Here is a 19,179-nt window from a genome sequence, read left to right on the forward strand (position 1 = left end):
TGCATAGTGATAGTCATATCAAAATTGTAATTACACCTTTATCAGCAATGTTATCTAAGGTTGTCCAATTTGGGCACGTAAATTATTAGAATAACATTAATCTTCCTACCTTTTGTATTATTATAATATCTACCTGATGCAAATAATATTGATAGCAAAAGAAAAAGCCACAACAAGCATAACTGAATGTAAAAAAATATCGAAAGAAAACATTTAATAAAATTTTATAAAAAATGAAAACTCACTTTTTTTATTCGTATCAAACCTATCCTCATGTCCATTGCAAGTCCTATCGTCATCGTATTCATAAACCTTGAAGTTCTCGAAGGAATACAGTTTGACGGCTTTTATAGACACTGGCGCGCGATAGCAGTAAACGTTACAACTTTCTTTCGACTCAATTAGACTCTGCGTGAATGTGCAATAAAGATGAATTTACTCAATATCACAGTCTGTAAACAAAGGTCCATAAACGTCACTGTAGCCTCGATAACGTCTAATAGGGAACTTTCGTCAGTACGTTCGAATACAATCGTTTCAATAATCCAATACCGGAAGCGGGATTACGCACGTCGTATTGTTTGTTCGAACAATGGACGCCGATAGAGATACAGAGACATAAACGAGAATCGGTGTTCGAATTTTGAATTTTCGCAAATATAAGTTCGCGGGAGCAAAACACGGGTTCAGTGCGGCGGGAGCGCTCGTCCTGATGACCGCGTGTCGTCTGGCCGGGTTGCAGTCTCCCAACTCGCCGCGCCGGCGCCCGGAATTGTGTCAGACGGCACCCGGAGCACTCCGGCCTTTCATGAATACACCTCTCTCTACGCTCGACGCATCAATACATTCGTTACCGTATGCACGCTCCGCTCGTAATTGCCGCTTAGACGCTATTATCTTTGGAATATTAATGTTATAATTCAAAGCGTAATGAATTATTCATAATAATTAATGAAACCGCAATTAGTGCCTTACTTTTGTGACAATATTACACATTTTCACTGTGAAATTACAGAGACAGAATTAACTTTAAGTCAAATAATCACATTTCTTATACTAGCTCCAAATATGCGCTGGCGTAATGATCTTTATTCTATTCTATATTTAGTAAAAGAAATTAGATACATATATATAAAGATCTTGCTTAAAAGTATAAAAATAACTGATCACGAAGAATTCATTAGCATTATTACCGATAAGCAGTAATAGCTATAAATAAATATCTATTTTGGTTATTTATTTGGTTCACTATTAGCATTGATTATTTGGATTTTTATAATATAGTGAATACGTTTGAACGCTTGACATTTGAAATCTAAATATACCAATGGCACTGGAAATAGAACAGAATCTAATTTGGAGTAAAACATTCTGTGATATTTTCGTAGGTTTTCTATTTCATCAACTTCAGTGTATCAGCACTTTCATGGAAAGCTTAATTTCTGTGAAAGTGACACGAATAAATAATATGTAAAACATACCATCAATATTTTAATAATACCTATCAACCCACAAACCCAGTCCATAAGTTTATTTTCGTGCTCTATCTATGAAGTACAATAATATTATATAAATCGCTCAGAAGCGATGAAACTCTACATTATTTCGTCTCTCTTTAAAGTTTCTCATTCATTCATACAATAATCTTCACGCTCTACAATCTAAAACTCCTCCCAATTGAAACAATTTCCCGATACTCTGTGACACAGGCGGGTAAAGTGTAATCTTTTATCGCAATGTTCACCTCTGGCATTTGAGAGGACACCACGGGTCACTTACCTGGTTAATATAATATCGGACTGGCACGCTATATAGTGAATTACGTAGCTTCCCATTTTCTAGTAATGGAATAAAAACATTGTGCAAAAATTTTCAGGAATGGATTTTACGAAACTATTCAATTACTTATTACGGATTGTGTGTTTGTTTTTTACATTGAGGAGGATTAAGCTCTACAGCTCTTATAAAACCAAGCATTATATTTTCGAAAAAAGGCAATAAAATTCAGAAGATCTTTATATGTACAGAAATCGACTATAGTATTGAGCTTTTTACGATTCTCACAGTTATAAATACATTTTATAATTATCGTTGTTACGCAATAACCAATGACCATACGAATTATATAAATAGTGATCACTGACATAATATTGCATGCGATATCGATACACAGGCCAGCTTAATGCGTAATACGCAGAACTAATAATAAACAAGCTGCAATGTGAATTATAATTTATTAATATCTAGTAATAACCTTCTAATTTTGTACTCGTAGAAAAATTCAGTTAGAAGCCCTAAATATTGCAACATTTCTAAACAGTAACAATTGTCTATTCTACGGAGGCTTTGCTTTGATTCTGTTAAGTAATTGTGAGAATTATCATATTTACTAGATATGTATTAACATTAAGTTTTTGAAAGAGGAAATTTCTCAAAATTAAAATCACAGCTGCTCTTAATTCTAAAAGCACATATAAACGCAAGATTTTGTTTACTGTAAAACATTTTATAACAAGAAAAAATTTCTCAGGAAATGATGGCATATTTAAAGATGATCTCGACAATATTGCAAAATATAAAACTTAGGTTTCAGTACATTTTCAAGATTCGGGATAACGATAACGCAAAAACTGCCAACCTGTCGGGCAAAAAATATTCAGGTACGCTCGGGCAGGTAGTTTTAGTATAGTTGTTCACGTTTGCGTGTAAACATTTACAAAAAAAAAAAATGGGTCAAATGACCAGCAAATGCCATTATCTGAACCGTGAATAAAACATATTATATGTGGAGCTTGAACGCATCTTCATAGCTGGTACTTTAGTGCTATATTATATAACATTGCGTAAACTGTAACAGCTCTCCAGATTAAATAATATTAACAAAACAGGCACATGGAGAGGCATTGTTTAAATGTTGGACGATGAATCTTCATTTTCACTTTCCAGTGAACAAATCCGAGTTCTTTGGGTAGTAATAAAAATGATAAACGACGCACTCTACCGTTTCTATCTCGTGCCCCTATTCGCAACACGCCACGCATCTTTTTGAAACAACACTCATGAAAATCGCTAGAACATTTCTCGTTCATGTATTAAGCGACAGCTATAAATCTCGTGCGTTGACGACTTATCGTATTCTGCGATCTGAAAGTTTCTTATCAAAGAAATGTATCCGTTTAGCCGTCAGCTTACAGGCTCGTTAAGCCGGTATACATTCAATGATATTCTGTGACATTTTCAAGATATACACAGCCCTTCAATTTTAATGGGCCGTGCTGTGGGGTGGTTCTTGAGGCAAATAAAATACATAATGATATCGATTTTCTTATTCGTGATAGACTCAATACTGGCGAATCGATCGGCCTTGACCCGACGGCATCAGTGCGATGTTCATACTTGATCTCGATTTTCAAACGCGAAACACGGAGTTTTGATAGACTGATTAAATAAGTGAAACTAACTTGCAACTTTCGCAAAATAATTATTGTAGTTAGAAATGTATATTGAGTATAGTCAGCAGTATGACTCACAAGTAAAATTAGTCATTTTTTTAGATATACTTATGTTTTTCCATTATCACAATATGTTGATATTAATTTTCTTACTTAATTAGAAATGTCTCTTAGTAGTTAGTATGGAAAAATCATAAGTAGGTAACATGTTACATGACACAATCAAAAACCCTTTGAATGCATTTATTTCATGATAACGCAGGCAGAATTATAATTTGTCCATTTATGTATGAACATGAGCAAGAACAAAAATTTATATGGGGCTTAGGATTTATTAACTTTATTACAAAAATTGTAGTACAATCTTTTAGAAAAATGTCAAGGTATTTAATTTTGTATTCTATTGAAGAAACTGTTCTTAAAATGCACATGCTTCTTGAATAATCTAAGTTATCTACACTAATATTATAAAGAGGAAAACTTTGTTTGTTTGTTTGGTTGTAATGAATAGGCTCATAAACTACTGGACCGATTTTAAAAATTCTTTCACCATTCGAAAGCTACATTATCCACAAGTAATATAGGCTATATATCATCATGTTAAGACCAACAGGAGCGGAGTAATGTGGGTGAAACCGCGCGGCACTCTTTTATAATTTAGTTTTGTACTGATATTTAATACTTATGAAAAGGAATTATTATTTTATTCAAATAAAAATAGGTGGTACCTATTTCAAATTCATTTTGTAAGAATAATACCAAATCTTTATAACTATACATCTCATTTGTGGTCACTTACATATCTTATAACCACAACAAATAACGAAACATCTTGTAAATCTCTGTTTGTTGGTTGTTTGTTTCAGAAGAATATCACATAACGGGAATATATTTTATCCATGCAATAAATAGTTAGTGCATTTGTATTCAAGGTTTAACATCAACCGATAGTATTACATAACATGTACAACAAAAGATATAGATTATTTGATAGAAATATACATAGTAACTATAGGGAATGTTATCCCGCCAGTATCCATCCATGGATATATTCCTATACTGGACTTAAACAAACAATGAGATAAATGGTTTATTCTATGATGAATCAAGAGTAATTTTTTTTATCAATCTCTATGAGAATTGTTTATTTATATAAAGAAGCACTGATCGAAGATTCAAAATCTGGTATGGATATAATAATAGCAGCAATATTCTCATAATATAAAAATAAGTCCTTATACCTATGTCTCAATAGTGATTGTTTTCAAACATTATTATCAAACACTATGTCTCTTTTAACAATTTCAATTTTATGAGTTTATACAAAACACTCAAACCTTAATAATTTAATTACTTCACCGAGACGGGAGACCTAGAGTAAACTATTAACATTGCAACTTGCAAGATAGAATAGCCGATTCTGTTAGGAGCGGTATAAAAACTTGTTTTACTAGTTTTAGTCTTATTCAAAAAAAGTTTATACTAAGTTTAGTCGTTATGCTAGTGTATTAACATAGTTTGTGAAGGATTAACTTTATAACCAAAACATGAACACAAAATACAAATCTGACAATCACAAACTTACCTTCTTTGACATTCTTTGATGATTGCGAAGACGACACTCCGGGTATTTTATCACTAGCACAATTCATTATATTAATGTCCACAAAACTATTTTAACGAGTAGATCTCATCGAACAGAATTCTGCATAATTATGCTAAATTTTTATTTTGTTTTACCGATACATTCGCAAATAATGCAAAACGCGGTAGCCATTCTACATTCCGATTGTAAATACGAAATCATAGACAAATGGAACAAAGATAGATTCCGTCATTGACAAAAGAACTAAAAACAGATGATATTTACTAAAATTATAATAAAGTAATAGACCGGGAGATACTGACACAAAATTTCGAGTCATTTGTAACAGGATGGCGGTTCTACAGGGTTCTTAATACGCAATGACAAAAAGAAAAATGATGGTGTGAACGCTGGTACCGGCGGCTTAGTCGCGTGGGCGTTAGTCGAACTCGTCGGAAAATAGCGAAAGTCAAACGATTTGTAACAGTATGGCACTTATTTTTCCTGGAAGTTTGAGGATCAAAGAATATAAACACAAAATTTCAAAGATCTAGGTGTTGGAAATCTTCACTTATATAAATTAATACTAAATTAATTTTTCAAGTATGACAGCACTTTTTCCCCCTACTAGAAGTATGGCAAATATAATAATGGTCACATTTTATCAAATACTCTCCAAAAATCCAAATGCAATACTGGTACAAAAAGTTTGGCGAAATAAATTTTTTTTGCAGATTTTCGGCGGTATGGCGACCATTTGGAATCGTCCGAAAAGTATGGCATGGCGATTTTCGTAAATGGCTGCACGACGATGGTTACCTGTGCAAAAGTTAGCCTGGTACAAATGGTTGAATAATTGTTTTATTTAAATCAACATATTCGCGTCGGTATGGCGGGCTGTAAGTCACACCGGAAAAGTATGGCATGACACTACCGCCTACTTCTTTTTTATGGGCTATCGGTAAATACTAAAATTTTTGTGTTACAAATCGTTTGACTTTCGCTATTTTTCCGACGAGTTCGGCTAACGCCCACGCGACTAAACCACCGATACCAGCGATCACACCTTCATTTTTCTTTTTATCATTGCGTACTAAGACCCCTGTAGAACCGCCATCCTGTTACAAATGACTCGAAATTTTGTGTCAGTATCTCCCGGTCTATAAAGGAGGTATTTTTTATTATTATTCGAACTCAGGTTAAAAAATAAATCATCATAAAAGACTATGAATTTTCTCAATGTATTTGATTTACAAATCTCAATGTAAAGGCACAAACTACAAAGTTTATCAGTCAACCTCATTAGGTATAATGTCAAATGTCATTTGTCATTTCATGCCATATCATTTTGACAAGTGATTACTGATTAAATATTACAAAAATTTTTGATCGCAGAACATTTACATGAAAATTATACTTAATTAATGTACAAATGAAAAAGAATCGAACGTTTTCCTGATAATTTTTCTTAAATTGTGTTATAAACATGATGCAACATCAATACTGGGTGACTAAAAAGACTGTTTTAAAGAAACTAGGGACTAAAGAGGATGAATGTATAATAGCGTCCGATGCCGAACTTGATGCAAAATTAGAATTATTTCAGTCCATTTCAGAGAGTTGTTTACAATTGCAACGAGTTTTAGATCAGTATCAAGAACGTCTTTGCGTGCTTGCGCAAGAAGAAAATTCTCTGGGAAAGTTTCTGCGCGATGCGGGCAAAAACAACGATGCAGCTGGGAAACACATGGTGACGGCTGGTAAAGCGATTTCCTATGCTGGACAACAGCGAGTCTCCATAAGAAGTCCTCTATTGCGACTACATCATGAAGTGGAAACGTTTAGATGTCGAGCTGTGAAAGATATGCGTGCAACAGTGTCGGCTATGGAAAAAGCACGTATCGAGTATAGAGCCGCGTTGAGTTGGATGAAATCAACCAGCGCACAGCTCGATCCTGATACTGGTCGCGGTCTTGATAATTTTCGCAAAGCACAACGACAAGTGAGAGAAAGCAAGAAGGTTTTTGATAAATTGACCCTAGATGTTTTACAGAAGGTAAAGTAACATATTTATTATCATTATTTATTTAAATAAAGTAGGTATAATAAATAAACTATTTACTAATGTAAAATTTCCTTTCAGATTGATTTGCTAGCTGCAGCTCGTTGCAATATGTTCTCTCATGTTCTATCGAACTACCAAAACTCGTTTTTAGGTTTCTCCACAAAAGTGGCACAAACACTGGCCGCTACCATTGAAAGTATGAATTCTGCACCACAATATGAATTTTGCATCTTGAAGAGCTTGTCTGAAAATGATATTGAAGAGGAAAGCCTTGTGCAGGACAAGGATCAATTGCTGTTCTTTCAGGTTTATTCTTTTAACATTTGATTTAACCATTAGTTAATTGAATTGATTGTAATATGTGAGACAATGTCATGAGTAATGAAATACATGATAATTCCTTTCCTAGTTTTTCTAGTAATTAATCATTCATAAAAAATAAATAAATAAGAAAACACATAAATTAGTAGTAACCAGTAGCTAAATAATATAAATGAAGAACTTTTACAAATTCTCATATGGATATATAATTTTTACAGGATGAATATAAAGATGATGGTCCAACAACGAAAAAAGCTGATGAACAAACTGAAAAACAAAACGCTGAAAATGAGACATCAGCTACAACACAAGAGGAGGCATCTACCTCTGGAACTCTTATAAGTACTGATGAAGATAAAAGTGGAAATATTAGTGAGGATTTGGCTGGTTTGCAACTAGGTGGTGGGGATATGCCCGCTAATTATGCTTTTATGCCATCTCAACTTTTGCAGGTAGTGCTATATTGTAATAGAAATAGATTTCACTTTTTTTTCGGTTTGTGTTTAGCGAGATTTTCTTTTATATGTTTTGTTCCTGCATGAATATGTGATGAAGACTTGCACCTTGGATATTCAATTGAATTTTATATTTCCAAATTGTTATAGCAATTTGGTTTTATGAATATTTAAACCAAATTTGTATCCCCAAAATGAATGTAGGAACTTTTAACTATATCTATTCAGGTTCTTTTACTGTGTACCTTATTTATGTTTTTTTTTAATGTTTCAAGGACTTCACCGGAAACTTCATGGAGAGTCCATTACAACCACATAGCATACAAAACGAGGAGCCTTCCCAGGCTTCCCAAACACAAGCAAGTAAACCACTACCAGCACCAAAGAAAGATGACAAAGCTGCTTGGTTCAAATTATTTGCCGAGTTGGATCCACTTGCCAACCCTGATAATATACCAGGATCCAATCATAATCAGAGTCATGCTGCTTAACTGGTATGATACAGATTAAAAATAGTGCAGTCGTTGTAACAGATATGTCATGCTCTTTCTAATGCCACAGATACTAAATTAGTTATTACTTAAATAGTATATCTTTATGCTGCTTTATTTGGTTCAAAGTAGGTTAAGTATTGTATGTTTAATATTATCTGTGAAATTAGAAAATACACTTTTATATTATGATGATGATTTCTTGTGTGTAAAGTAGCAGATAAATAATGTATCTGCTACTTTAGAATATATTATGATGATTATGGTGTTGCTTTATTTAAATAATATCTCAACAATTCATGAAAGCTCTCTTGTATTTGTCAATGTTTAGAAAACAACAACAATATTTTTCGAAATAATTCTTGAAAGTATTAATTAAAGTAGTAGAAAATAAATTATGTTAATGCCAAAATTTTATTCATATTTTATGCTAAATGGGGTGAAATAGTGACAAATTCCATTATTATTAGACAAGGAAATTATTTTTGAAAGTTGATAACATGCAAGAAACTTCTATAATTAAATATATGTATTTTACTTATGGTATTAATCAGTCCATATGTAATTATAATCATTATAATATTATGTTGTAGACAGTAGATGCATTACCTACTTATATTTCATAACAATTAAGATTTGATAATGTTTTAATGATAGCTTTTACATTACAAAATGAACAACCATTAAAGCATTATGAGACTACGAAGTACAAACAAAAATGACTGGTTTAATTAAAATAATATTTTTAATTGGTGATTATCTTCGTTGTTTATTATAATATTGCAATTAAGATATCACTTAAATTACAAGGCATTATACTAAACCCTAACTATAACTAATGCTTATGAATAATAATTATTGTATTTATCAGAAAAACTGACCCTGTGATACACATTTATTTAATAGTAAACTGCTGCATAAACATTAGGAAGACATAAAAATTGCTTTGTATTGATCATTCCTTAATATAGGTACTTAGTCGAACATATTATACATTCCAGTTAATATAGAGTGAAAAGAATCGAATATTATTGTAATTTGTAGCTTTATGTACCTATCATAACTTAATGTTCTTAAATACATATTTTTCGGATGAAACATTGTTAAGTAGTTTCAAAACAATTGCTTGATTTCTTATTATTAAACTATAGGAACTGAATTATTTGCAATAAGTATTATATTTTGTTATTTTTTATGTTAATCGTAAGAAAGTGGAAAATATTCCACCAATCGGAATTAATGATGGTGTCTTTCCATAAAAGAGAACTTTTATAACCTGAAAATTGTTTAAAAAATGTTTAATATAATGATCAACAAGGATTTACTAGTCAAAGCTTTTCGCTTGTTTACTTCAAACCAAAGATAAATAGTTTTAGTTAAATTTATAAATGTTTTTGTGTTATGTGTGTAATCTGAACATCAAATTGTATTATTAAACATTATTATGAATATGTTTTTTGTATTATTTTAAATACGCATGTTTCCTGCTTGTATATTTTAAACAAAGTCGCTTTCTCTGTCCCTATTCCTATTGAATATTGCACTTACATTTTTAAAGAATAAAAAAAAATCGATCACGAGGCGGGATTCGAACCCGCTTCTTTAATCTTATGACGAAGCTTGACCACCCATTTAGCTACTTTTGAAACATTCCCTCAGGAAATTATTTTGTGATCAAAACGGAAAAAGGTAGTTTTAGCCATGTTTTAGCGGTCAATGTTCGTGCAAATAGCGGGGCAAATAAGAAATACGCATAATATGTATACAATGCACTCGCTAATCGCCTGTAGAATGTAGATTCGCATAGGCGTCGAAGAATTATTTTTCGACCGTAATCAAAGGTAAGACGAATGTGTGAACAATTATTCCCGTCGATACTACAAAATATATCGTCGAATTACGATGCGAATAGCGAACACAAATGTGTAAATTCACCATGAGTGTCCGAATTTCTAAAAGTTTATTTAGTATTGACCATATTTTATTGAGATTTCATATATTTGACATTGGCAAATAGTCAAGACTTCTTGCCGTAAAATGGCTCATACCTAAAATTATTATTGACGTATTTCTAAACGCTAATGTCATTCATGATTCAAGTGTCATCTCTAGGGAAGGAAGGACGGAATACGGACTATTGCGGACTATTCAAGATTAAAAAATAAAGCGACGATTTAAAAAGAAAAGTAATAATTATAATCGACCATTGACTCATTCGGGCAATGATAAAAATTGAAACGTGTGCTCTTATATAACTAAACAGAAAATATCAAAAGAAAAACATGTTTAACAACTGTAAGTATTTAAATTCAACAAATAATATTCTTGTGTGAAAATTGCTCCTGGTATTACAATTTATATCGTTTTTTTAGTTTTTCGGAATTGGCTTGCGGTCGATGACCCACCGAACAAAGTTATAGAAGTCAGATCCGACAATTATATTTCGAGACCAATACATTACAGGGATGATTCGATGCTTATGTATGGACCAAAAAATCCCTCAGATGGGAAAAATAATAAGGATAAGTGTTACGAAATTGTTTTACACAAACCTTTCACTGAGAGCTTACATCAAATGTACAGGTTGGTAAAGTTAATCAAAGATTATTAACTATTGTGATATAAATTATTCCAAATTATGCTGTTTATTTCAGCTTATTCCGATCAGAAAACAGAGAAGAATGTGAGGAAAAGTTTATTATATTTAAAGATAGGATCCCTGTGTATATCAAAGTAACTAAGGAGGTAAGATATCCCAATTTAATTGAAATATATACTCAAAAAATAATGAAATGTTTTTATTATATTAATCCGTCAGTCCTCGGATCACAGACACAATAGAAAATCTATTGTGTCTCGGCCCGATCGGGCCGCTCGGTGGTCAATGGGTTAAAAAAACAAATTAATAAATTCCTTATTGCTTATATGCAGCCTATGTTTAAATATAGGCTGTTATACAGGCATATTTTTATAACAGCATAGGTCACTATTAGAATTATCATTTTGATATAAAAGTAGGGCAGTTTTAACTCTTATCTATGTTTTGACGATTGTGCAATAATTAATAATTTTATATTTAAGAACATATAGTAATGTGAATATAACTCTAATTTCGGTTATTGCATTTGCATTTTTCCGCTAGTTCTTTAAAAATTTTCAAATATTAATGTTGCATTTTTTGTAGTTCTGTTATTATAAACTAGCTTTCTACCCGCGGGTTCACCCACTTTGTTTAAAACTGTAAATGAGTAATTTATTGTTTTTAAAATTAACAAAATGAGTTACTTATTTTTTTTCTAGTGCACCGTTCCAAGCCTGCAAAAGCTATGTGACATACTGAGTGAGCACAAGTCATGGACAGTGGCTCACATGGTTGCGCACTTTGGTCAATATGAGCTGCTCAATGAGCCTGATGTGCAGAGGCATATCAATGAAGTGGACCCAGCGACTGGCGCTACAGCTTTGATGGTATGTTTTAATATGAGACTATGTTTTTTGTATGTTTATCTGCTCTTGCTATGATCATATTATTATGTAAGATTTATGTTTTGGTGAATCATTCCTGATTAACATCAAGGACTTGTAGTCTAGAATCTGTACCCTAAAATTTTTGATAAATGTTTTAATTTTTTGAGGATTTTCTTCTTTTTGTTATTGAATTTAACTTCTTAACCCATTGACCACCGTAAGCCCCGATCGGGGCGCGACACAATAGATTTTCTATTGTGTCTGTGATTCCGAGGACTGATGGATTAAATACTGCAATTGCTACTGTTGCTGCATTACAAGTAGTTTATTTCAGATGATAGCTACAAAGATTACAGTCATCTGTAGTTAGTATAATTAATAATGTTTTTCATGGATCAAATAGTAAGCAAATGCATAGTAAATAGAATAACAGTATTATATGTATTTATTAATTTAGCTAAGGGCTGATTTTTTAATCCTTGGTTAAAACTTATTTATCAAATAAAATATTAAACTATCATTAGAAAAATGTATTCTAATTGTCCGTATATGACAGTTTACAGGTGACATTTTAAAATGTTCGTGTAATACTTTATTGGACGGATAAATTTTAACCAAGGATTGAAAAATCGGCCCTAAATTAAATTATTTATTTTTAACTGACATTCTTATATTCAACAGATAGCAATAAGAACTGGAAATGTCAGAATGGTGCACAGTTTGATTTCAATGAAATGCTCTCTCAATATCATTGACCTTGACGGCAACTCTGTGTTTCACTATGCAGCTGCAAGCAACAAGGAAGTTATTAATGTAAGTATCTATTTAATTTTCATCTATATACATATAATAAAATCGTAGGAAAGTCAAAACTGTACATTGAAAATTTTTTTTAAAGAATACATAATACATGATCTATAATCGATATAGAAGCCAAAAATATAGTTTTTAGAATTTTTGTCTGTTTGTCTGTTTGTCTGTTTGTCTGTTTGTCTGTATGTTTGACCGAGCTAATCTCGAAAAGTACTGCATAGATTTACTTCAAATTTTGCATGAATATTCCTAAGAGGTCGGGTGAGGATAGTTTAAACATATTATCATGATATCACCTTCGGGGGAGGAGCTGTGAGCCTTTATTTTTCTTACATATTCCGTGTACTACGACAGCGTACAATCTAAAGACTCATGTTTAAATGTTGGTTTCGAGTAATCCATGCTATTATCTAGCTTTACAAAATAAAAACTATGTCATTTACGTAATTTGGGCAGAGAAACAGTTAAATGAATCTTAGCAGTATAAAGACAAATTTGAAACAGCGCCATCTATGAAGTGTTAGAAAAATCAAACACACGTTAACTATTGGAAATTAATAATCAAATGACGCATATATTGTTAGAAATAAGTTCGTTTGTATCTGTTGTAACAAAATAGCATTTATTATCTATGAGCATAAACTGGTCACACTGTCTGTGTAATGAATTAATAAAGTTAGTCTATTCCAAAATGTCTTCCTAGTTTTATTAGGTTATGGGCCCAGTCACATATTTGCGAGTTTTTCTAGTAGTTTTATCGTGTAAAAGTAATAATGTCGATGTCAGGCTATTTAGTAAATGTGCCTAAGTTAAAAGGACGCGAAAATTACGATGATTGGGCGTTCGCGGCAAGTAATTTTCTGTTGCTGGAAGGCATTGACATTGAAAACGTGCCGGCGGCCATCAGTGAAAATGAGATGAAGAAAGCCAAAGCGAAACTTGTGATGACGATAGACTGTTCATTATATGTGCATATCAAGAGTGAGACTACAGTGGGCGGTGTATGGAAAAAGTTGAAACAGTTATTTGATGACTCGGGATATCAACGAAAAATAAGTTTGCTTCGAACATTAATTTCAATACGTCTCGATAACTGTGAAACTATGACATCGTATGTATCTCAAGTGGTGGATACAGCACAGAAATTGAAGGGGACTGATTTCGAAATCACAGACGAGTGGATTGGATCGCTACTTTTGGCTGGACTCCCAGAAAAATATTCACCGATGATAATGGCTATAGAACATTCCGGAATCGCCATTAGCGCTGACGTCATAAAAACGAAATTACTTGATATGTGTTCGGAGGTTGGTACAACTGGAGCGGATACTGCTTTTTTGTCAAAACATCAGCGGGGAAAAAGTAGCAACACTAACCGCAAGCAAAAATCAACGTCAACGTCAATGTCATACAATGACGCTTCAACCAGCAGTAAACAAATAAAGTGTTATAATTGCAAGAAAATAGGTCACTACAAAAGCAAGTGTCCAGAATTAAAAGCAAATAAACAAGTAAATGCTTTTAGTGCGGCGTTTTTCAACGGTTGTTATAGCACAGAAGACTGGTACGTCGATTCGGGCGCAAGCGCGCACATGACGTCGAATCAGAAATGTTTACTCCAACCACGACCGGTGCACGATAACAGAGAAATCGTAGTGGCAAATCAAACGACGATGCCTGTAGTAAGTGTTGGTGAAACACAGATAACGACATGCGTGAACAATTCTCAGTACAATGTGATTGTGAAGAATGTATTGTACATACCAAAGCTCACGACAAACTTATTGTCAGTAAGCCAACTTATAGTTAATGGCAATAGAGTTGTGTTCAAAAAGGATGTCTGTTTATATTACAATCAAGTGAATAAGCTTATTGGTACAGCAGATTTGATTAATGGCGTGTACAAGTTAAACACAAGAAAATTAGAGAATTCATTATCGGCAATGTCAACCTGGCATAAGAGGTTAGGACATGTAAACAGTAAGTCCTTACAAAAAATGAATGAAGGTGCTGTGATAGGTGTTTCTTTTGAAAAGAAAGCTGACATTCAGATACAGAATTGTGAAGTGTGCTGTGAGGGGAAACAGTCACGTCTACCCTTCCCATCAGCCAACCATAGAAGTGAAAACCTACTGGATGTAGTACACTCAGATTTGTGCGGGCCGATGGAGACCAAGTCAATTGGTAATTCAAAGTATTTTCTTCTGTTTGTGGATGATGCCAGCAGAATGACTTTTGTCTACTTCTTGAAGGAAAAGAACCAGGTGTTTCAGCATTTCAAAGAATTTCGAGGTTTAGTTGAGAATCAAACAGGAAACAAGATAAAGAAGCTGAGAACCGACAATGGAGGTGAATTTTGCTCACATGAGATGGAGAATTACTTGAAACAAGTTGGTATAGTTCATCAGAAGACCAATCCTCACACTCCGGAGCAGAATGGACTCTCAGAAAGGTTCAACAGAACTATAGTTGAACGAGCAAGATGCTTGTTGTTTGAAGCTGACCTTGACAAAAGTTTTTGGGGTGAAGCAGTTAATACTGCAGTATACTTAAAGAATAGGACACCAGCCGCCAGTTTCGGCATGATGACCCCATTTGAGAGGTGGACAGGTGAGAAACCAGACCTAAGCAATGTTAGAATTTTTGGCAGTAAGGTAATGACACATGTTCCCAAAGCACAAAGACAAAAATGGGATAAAAAGGCTGATAAATTGATATTAGTTGGATATCCAGATAATGTTAAAGGATACAGATTGTATAACCCAAAAACTAGAAAGATCACTACGAGCAGAGATGTCATAGTCATGGAGAAGACAGAATCAGACAAAGCTCAGGTAGTAGTAAATAATAGTGAAGAAAAGTTAGAGAACAATGAAAACTTAGAAGAAGAAGAATATTCATCAGATAGCCTAGTCTCAAATCCTAATGACCCAACTTATGTTAATGATACATCCACATCCCAAGATGATACTTATCAATCAGTAGCCGATGAAGACTCTGTCATAGATTTTTTTTTTTTTTTTATCTTTTTTTTGCTGCGGTCTGTCTCCATCATAATTGGGACAATAAGCGGCATGTTGGACATATCATTATTGGCATGCACGGTATGTGACCTTTGTCACATCCTCATTATAACAGTGTGGTCACTGTGGGCGGACCAAATCTTGAGGTATTTTTCGTTTCAGTCGTCGTGCTTGATGATCTTCACCCATAAGTGTCTGGGCGAGAATATTAGGGTGGTGCGCTAAGCGGTCTTTATATGACTTGGTGTAGCGTTGGATCTCTTGTTTCACAGTAGGGATTCTTAGGTCATTGTGAAGGAGCTCGTTGGGTATGTACCACGGAGAGCTTGTCATTATTCTTAGTATCTTGTTTTGAAATCTTTGTAGTATCTCAATATTGGAATTAGCCGCGGTTCCCCAAAGTTGGATCCCATATGTCCATATGGGTTTTAGGATAGCCTTATATACTAGTATTTTGTTCTCAAGGGACAGTTGGGACTTTCCACCGATGAGCCAGTGCAGTTTTCTAGCCTGTAGCCCGAGTTGTTTTCTTTTAGTGAAGATGTGTTTTTGCCAGGTTAATCTCTTGTCAAGGTGGATTCCGAGGTATTTCACATGATCAGCTTGAGGAATTACAATGTCGTTTAATTTTACTGCGGGACATAAGCCTCTTCTCAAAGTGAACGTGACGTTTACAGATTTTGTTTCATTTGCCTTCATACGCCATTTCTTGAGCCATTGGGAGATTTCATTAAGTGCCTTTTGAAGTATCTCTGAGGCTATTACTGGGTCACTATGCGTTGCTAAGATAGCGGTGTCGTCAGCAAATGTACCTGTGATGACTGTTGTGGGTGTCGGTATATCGGCAGTAAAGAGCAGGTATAGTACAGGTCCCAACACGCTGCCCTGAGGGACTCCCGCCTTTATAGGACACAGCTCGGACAACGCTTCTCCTTCCCGGACAATGAAGTGTCTTCTTTCCAAGAATGATTTTATAAGGTCATATAGGTAATTTGGTAGTGAGGATTTAGCTTTATAGAGTAGGCCTTCGTGCCATACACGGTCAAATGCCTGGGATATGTCCAAGAAAGCACCAGAGCAGTACGTTTTTGTTTCCAAGGACTCCATAATTTTTTTCGTGAGCCTATGTACCTGATCAACAGTGGCATGTTTGCTGCGGAACCCGAACTGGTGATCTGGTATTAATTTCTTTTCCGCGAGTATGGGTAGCAGGCGTGTCAGTAGGAGTGACTCATATATTTTGGAAACCATCGGTAGAAGGCTTATGGGCCTATATGACTTCGCCTCTTCAGGTTTTTTGTTTGGCTTAAGCAACATAATAATCATCCCGACTTTCCATTGATCAGGGAAGAATCGTAGCCTCGTTATGGCATTGAAAAGAGACGTTAGGTAGATCATTCCCGATTCAGGCAGCTCTTTTAATAAACGATTGGTGATGAGATCGTAACCAGGTGATTTTTTTGGGTTAGAGCACTTTATAGTATTACTGATCTCCTTTTTTGAGAATTTGGGCGGGGGGTTTTCCGTATCCACATCTGTGCCCAGAAGGTTGTTGACAACTTCGAGGTGATCTAATGGGCCTTCATATGGGTGAGGAGAGAAAACGTTCGTCAGATGATTCGAGAAGCACTTAGCCTTCTCTTGGTCTGTTCGGGCCCAAGTTTCATCTGTTTTTCTAATGGGGGGTGATATTCTGACAGGTCGTTTGAGTTTTCTGGTGGCCTTCCACAAGGAGTAGTCTGAGGAAGCGGTGGAGTCCAGTCCCGATAGGTAATTACTAAATCTTACATTACGATCTAGATCTAGTGTATGCTTCAAGTCTCTGATGATGTGATTAAGCTGCTTTTTAGTATTGGGATTTCTAGTTTCTTGCCACTGTTTACGTAGTTTCCTTTTTAATGCTACCTTATGAAGTACGTGTCTGGGGACAAGGTTATCTGTCCTTGGAGGTTTCGATGGCGGGGTCGACGACCATGCTGCATCTTGTACACTACTATTGAAAAATTCCACTGCTTTTGTTATGTCATCTGCTGATTTTAAACGGATTTGATTAGTAAATGCCTTATCGACAAGTTCTCTAAAAAGTGGCCAGTTAGTGTTTTTATTGTGTAGTGTACATTTTTCTATTTGTGTTTCAGCGACAGTTTGAACATTTACTAGAATTGGGGAATGATCGGAGGACAGATCTAGGGAACCTTGACAGGTGATGTTGTTCTTGGGGATTCCTTTGGTGATGCAGAAGTCTATAAGATCCGGAATTTTATTTTTGTCAGATGGCCAATAGGTGGGTTGTCCAGTAGACACAACTTCCAGATTCTTGGCTTGGACGCATCTGAGAAGCTCTCGCCCTCTAGGTAGTATCAACCGGGAGCCCCAAAAAGTATGCTTTGCATTATAATCACCGCCCGCAATGAAACGGCGACCAAGCGTTTGAAAGTAGTCGTTAAATTCTGCTTCTTTTACAGTGTATCTTGTCTCTCTCTGTCTCTGTCATAGATGAAGAAGTTCAGGTACAGCAAGTTAGGAAACGTGAGAGAAAGCCAGTAGAAAGATATGGTATGACCAATCTATGTATTCTGGAAAACCTGGAAACTTATGAAGAACTGAGTTATGAATCTGCGATGAATGGACCAGATCAGGAACAGTGGAGACAAGCGATGATGGATGAATTTAAAGCTTTCAGTGACAATGAAGCATGGACATTTGTAGACAGGAGTGAAGCTGATAGAATAGTGCAGTGTAAGTGGGTGTTTAAGAAAAAATGTGATAATAGTGGTAAAGTGCGGTACAGAGCTCGACTAGTAGCTAAGGGCTTCTCCCAGATTAAAGGTATGGATTATAATGAAACTTTTTCACCTGTATTGCGTTATTCTACTTTAAGACTACTTTTTGCTTTAAGTGTTAAACAAAATTTAAAAATGAATCACTTGGATGTACCAACAGCTTTTTTAAATGGTAATATTGATGAATGTGTATTTATGGAAATACCAGAATATTCTAATTTCATAAATTGCGATAATAAAGTTTTAAAATTAAAAAAGGCTATATATGGACTTAAACAGTCGGCTAGAGCTTGGTACATGAAAGTGAAATCTAGTTTGTTAAAGTTAGGTTTCAAGAAATCTAAATATGAACCCTGTTTATTTATTAAATGTCATGATAATGTAAAGATTTATGTAGCTATATTTGTTGATGATTTTTTTGTTTTTTATAACTGTGTAAATTCTTACAAAAAGTTAAGAAGTGTATTAGAAGCAGATTTCAAGATTAAAGATTTAGGTCAAATAAAAAATTGTCTAGGCATGAATGTAAAAGTTCAAAAAGATTGTGTAACTTTAGACTTGTACACTGACAGTCAAAGTTCTTTAAAATTGGCTTCTAATCCAATGTTTCAAAAACGTACTAAGCATATTGATGTACGCCATCATTTTGCTAGAGAATGTGTTGATAATAACCAAATTAAAGTTAACTATTTAGAAACTTCTTCTATGCCAGCAGATGTATTT

The 19,179-nt window shown here is 34.3% G+C and overlaps 3 protein-coding genes across 4 annotated transcripts in view; 2 read left to right on the forward strand and 1 right to left on the reverse strand.

Annotated features, from left to right (window-relative positions):
- The window catches only part of Eip63E (cyclin dependent kinase Eip63E), an 81,134-nt gene extending 75,880 nt beyond the window's left edge, over window positions 1-5,254 (reverse strand). The window contains exon 1 of the mRNA XM_089701347.1: window positions 5,038-5,254. Within this exon, the coding sequence (XP_089557473.1) occupies window positions 5,038-5,104 (67 nt within the window). The 5' untranslated portion in view covers window positions 5,105-5,254. The remainder of the gene's footprint in view (window positions 1-5,037) is intronic.
- A 1,155-nt stretch (window positions 5,255-6,409) lies between these two features.
- ICA69 (islet cell autoantigen 1-like protein) lies at window positions 6,410-9,820 on the forward strand. Its single transcript, XM_089701309.1, has 4 exons — window positions 6,410-7,093; window positions 7,181-7,408; window positions 7,642-7,875; window positions 8,154-9,820. Exons 1-4 carry the CDS (start codon window positions 6,524-6,526, stop codon window positions 8,367-8,369), a joined length of 1,248 nt encoding a protein of 415 aa, XP_089557435.1. The 5' UTR covers window positions 6,410-6,523; the 3' UTR covers window positions 8,370-9,820.
- A 614-nt stretch (window positions 9,821-10,434) lies between these two features.
- Window positions 10,435-19,179, forward strand: part of iPLA2-VIA (calcium-independent phospholipase A2 VIA) — a 217,244-nt gene continuing 208,499 nt past the window's right edge. For both annotated transcript variants that reach the window (XM_089701329.1, XM_089701328.1), the window contains exons 1-5: window positions 10,435-10,664; window positions 10,742-10,952; window positions 11,024-11,114; window positions 11,670-11,837; window positions 12,519-12,650. In XM_089701329.1, coding sequence (XP_089557455.1) covers window positions 10,652-10,664; window positions 10,742-10,952; window positions 11,024-11,114; window positions 11,670-11,837; window positions 12,519-12,650 — 615 coding nt within the window. In that variant the 5' untranslated portion in view covers window positions 10,435-10,651. The remainder of the gene's footprint in view (window positions 10,665-10,741; window positions 10,953-11,023; window positions 11,115-11,669; window positions 11,838-12,518; window positions 12,651-19,179) is intronic.

Source organism: Colias philodice, chromosome 12 (genome assembly GCF_061535455.1).
Source record: "Colias philodice isolate Cphi_HAF_F1 chromosome 12, ilColPhil1 Martin Lab GWU primary, whole genome shotgun sequence".
NCBI classification, from domain to species: Eukaryota; Metazoa; Arthropoda; class Insecta; order Lepidoptera; family Pieridae; genus Colias; species Colias philodice.